General features: G+C 30.5%; 1 protein-coding gene across 1 annotated transcript in view; it reads left to right on the top strand.

The window, feature by feature from the left end:
* Positions 1–3,300: 3,300 nt before the first annotated feature.
* LOC136797311 (uncharacterized) overlaps positions 3,301–4,071 on the top strand; it is a gene marked incomplete at its 5' end in the record, with an annotated part of 2,628 nt that continues 1,857 nt past the window's right edge. Inside the window, one exon of the mRNA XM_067053551.1 lies at positions 3,301–3,584. Within this exon, the coding sequence (XP_066909652.1) occupies positions 3,301–3,584 (284 nt within the window). The remainder of the gene's footprint in view (positions 3,585–4,071) is intronic.

Raw genomic sequence — 4,071 nt, 5'->3', positions numbered from 1 at the left:
ATATATATATATATATTATTGATGAGAAGGGGGGGCACAGAGGTTAGATGCTGTGCTGTTAATGCATAATGCCCGGGTTCGAATCTTGTTGTGGCAGATTATTCATTCTGTTACTGTAGCCATGAGTCAACTCAGTGGTTTAGGAGCCCTGCGGGGTCCAGACAGTTTCATAAAGGGAAAAATCTGGCGATTGGGTGTGATCTTGAAAAATCACCTCCTTGCATAACCGTCGTTCTAAAAACAGTACTTCCTTACAAAGTACTGAACCCCTAACCCTCCATGGGGTGTAGAAGTTCACCTTATATTACTGATAAGAACAACCCAAAAATGTTAAAATTTGACTCTTTAGTTCAAACATAATAATGCTTAGCAATTTGTGAACCGAAAACTGACAAACTGGTCAGTGAATGAAAAAAATTCAATTTATTTTTCTAACCTAAAGTGTATCACACAGCTAAGTGGTGGTCATTAAAATTGCTTAAATTGCAACATTAATGATTCCTTGAATTTTGTTTTGATATGTTTATGAGAAACTGTAAAATCAGTAAATACTCAACACTTTTGAGTTACACGAGTCCGCTGAAAAGAACTCGACAAAATATCTCTGCAACAAGATACATTAAGAGCATGTATCACTAGATTTTCTTCCCTGAGACGGAATATGACTGACTTAAATTTATCTTAACATTACTATATCAGCATAGGGCACATATCATACATTGATAGTTCATAAATACATGTTCTGATAAGACTCTAAAAAACATATTATATAAGTTAGAATAAGATAAAATATTGTGTTTTAAGTTATAACCGCTTATTTTAGCTCTAGCGATTGATATAAAGTCTGAAAATGAACCTAATTATATATTTAATAATTATTTTTCTATTTGAAGAGTACAGGGAGAAAACGATCAGTATCTCTTTCGTACTTTTCATTTTATTCAATAAAATACTCTACCATTATCTCTTCCCCAATATTACAAATCATTTTCTTTGTAGTTCAAAGGTCATTATTCATTTTATTAAATGAATGAATGTTTATATTGAAAGCTTTCACTAAAGTATATTTGATAATTCAAATTTGAAAAATGTTGATGGTTTTCGTTTGCACGATTAGTTTGTATTTGGAAGAGGGGCTTTGAAATTAGACATAATTACATATCAATATATATTAAGCCAACATAGGCATAGATAAAAATAAATCAAGACAAATTTTATATTAATCGTGTAAAACCTCTAATTTCAATCGAACATGTTTTTTAAATGAAGAGAATATGGTCAGGGGTGCGGTCAGCAAAGATATACAAATCGTTTCAACCGGAATTTGAAGTCTGGTCTGTTTTTGAAGTTTGGACTCAAAAACAAAACGGGATAACAACCTTAATTCAGAGAATAAGAAAAAGAAAATAATAATAGAAAAACTTTGATATAGACATAAAAATAAATTATTTTATGTATATTCAATATTTTAATTATATTATATTACATATAATTAATTATATGTGTCATTTTAGTTTTGACTGCCGTCAAAATAGCCCTGAAGAAGCCCTGCAACGTGGGGCGAAACGTTGGCTCATTAAATTAGTATATTTCTACTATTTGAGTTTTTCTTGACCGCACCCGGACCATATTCCTTTCATAATTAATTATAGAAATGTATATAACAATTTATTGTTTTGTATACTTTTTGTTTGTTATTATTTTATTTTTATTTCTCTCCGAATTAAAGTTGTTACCTTGTTTTGTTTTTCAGCTCCGATGAAGGCCTGAAATTCAGGTCGAAACGTTGTCACAAATAAATAAGTTCAGCTTACTAATGTATCTTTGCTGACCACACTATCTTCTCATATCAATCTACACGATCAACTATTAACCCCTTTATTAAATGTCATATAGCCACATAATGAAATCTTCAAGAATATAAAATCTTTATATAGTCCAAATAAAGTTTATTAATAACCGTTCAAAATGTAAATGAAATAAAATAAACCAGGTCAATCGCTCACATATTTCACGATTAAATTTTATCAAACTCAATCATTTCAAAGTTTATAAAACGAAAAAAATCTCGGAGAATGTAGATATTGGTCAAGACAAATATAGGAGGCAGCTGTTTTAGGGAGATATGACATGTTTAATTGCAGCAATTGATAGCCAGCTGAGCAGACGGTAATGTAGGTCATAACGTAATATAGAAAGGTAGCTGGGCCGGTCCGTAATTGCTGAAGGTTCCACCACGGGCCGGCCCCCCGCATTAGGAGTTCCTTGGGGAATATCTTAAAGTCTCGGTCGATACCTGGATCCATTGCAAAAGTTATTAGCCAATTTCAAACCAAAAAACCTAGCAGTCTATTCCTTTCACGCGGGTGCTGCAATGCTGCCTCCCGAACCCGTTTACGTTCAAATTTGAAAGTATTATTGAGGAAATTTGGTTCAGAAATTCTGGTTACATTGATAAGACCAGAAAGATTTATATAAAGAGTACTTATTCTAATAATTAAAAAGATCATTCATTTTGACAATCTTCTGTATTAATATACGTTATTACTATAATTATTTTATACAAACAATAATAATTTTTAAAAAATACATTCTAATGTATTCATATTGATTTAAAATATGGGCTATTTCTATATAAATTCCCATTGAAGTTAATTAGGTTTCTGCAGCTATAACAAATGAACATTAAATCATAATAAAAAAAATTAATATAATTCATTAAATTTTAAGTTCTTGGTCATGCATTCCTAATGTGTTTGAAACAGGTCTGTATAAATATTGATTTTTTTTTTTAAGGATAAAAATATAGCCACATATTACAATTTTTTACCTTAAAGGTAAAATAATATAATTTTATAAAGAAAATGAAAATGAGTCAATTTTTTTTTTTTTATTAAAAAACAAAACATTAACAAACTTTTTTTAAAATAAATTAAATTTGCTAATCATTTCTTGAATCATATTCTTAACGTAATAAACGTTTTCTTAGGTCAAAGGAATTGAATGCTAAAATTTCATTGGTAAAAAAAATGTTTAATTGTACCTCTTTTTTTCTAATCTTCTGATATTAATTCGAAACCATTTTGATGATAATATTCAATGGGCTAAACTTAAAACTTATTTTCATGCTGGTTAAGTTAGTAAAATGAATTATGATTCCAATTTTGTTCTATTTTCATCTATATATTTGTTCTATCATATGAAAGCTTTTAAAATAAAAAAATAATGTTAACGGGAGAATCTATCCTTCCTATCCTAGTTTATCAACACAAGAGCGACCGCACTAATAAATATATTTAACTAACTTTATTCTTTTTTGCTGTTCGGTTTCTTGTAGTATTAACTGGTTTGCCTGCTTTAGGGTTGAGCGTACCTCTTCTGGACGCACCAGGATGCCCGGAGCAGTACGGTGTGCAGACATACCATCACCCTGAAGCTTGTGACCAGTTCTTCTTGTGCACCAACGGAACCCTTACACTGGAAACATGCGAGAATGGACTCTTATACGATGGCAAAGGCGCTGTACACAACCACTGCAACTACCACTGGGCTGTAGAGTGTGGACCAAGGAAGGCAGTCCGTACGTAAATAAATATTAAGTCTAATTTTTAAATTGTAACAACGTTCATGTTTTTCTTAGCTCAGTTTGTCTTCAATTTCACATTTGCAACTTTTAATCAATGATCAAATGATATATACATATATATTTTACGGACATATTTCAATACTTAAGTTATCAGAGCTATGGACTTTTTCTCATATGTTCAACGATTCTGTTTTTTGTTTACTAACACTTCTCTAGTCTATACATGTACATAGATCAAAATCATCGATTGAAATACAATTATTAATTGAGAACCAAAAAAGAACTAATGTCAAATTATTAAAAATAAATATTATTTCATGAAGAAATATATAGTTTGTAAGTATAAAATAGCTTCATTACAAGTGATAAAGTGACTATTATTAGTTCTCATATAAACTTAGATCCCTCTAATTTATGAGATAAGAGCATTTACAGCGAGTAGGTTGGTCGACTAACGACATGTCACAATCTCACAAGAGCAGGAT

Source organism: Halyomorpha halys, unplaced genomic scaffold, assembly GCF_000696795.3.
Source record: "Halyomorpha halys isolate HHAL.00 unplaced genomic scaffold, Hhal_1.1 Scaffold2932.1, whole genome shotgun sequence".
Classification (NCBI taxonomy): Eukaryota; Metazoa; Arthropoda; class Insecta; order Hemiptera; family Pentatomidae; genus Halyomorpha; species Halyomorpha halys.
Note: the sequence above shows the minus strand (reverse complement) of the source record. Positions and strands in the feature narration are given on the sequence as shown.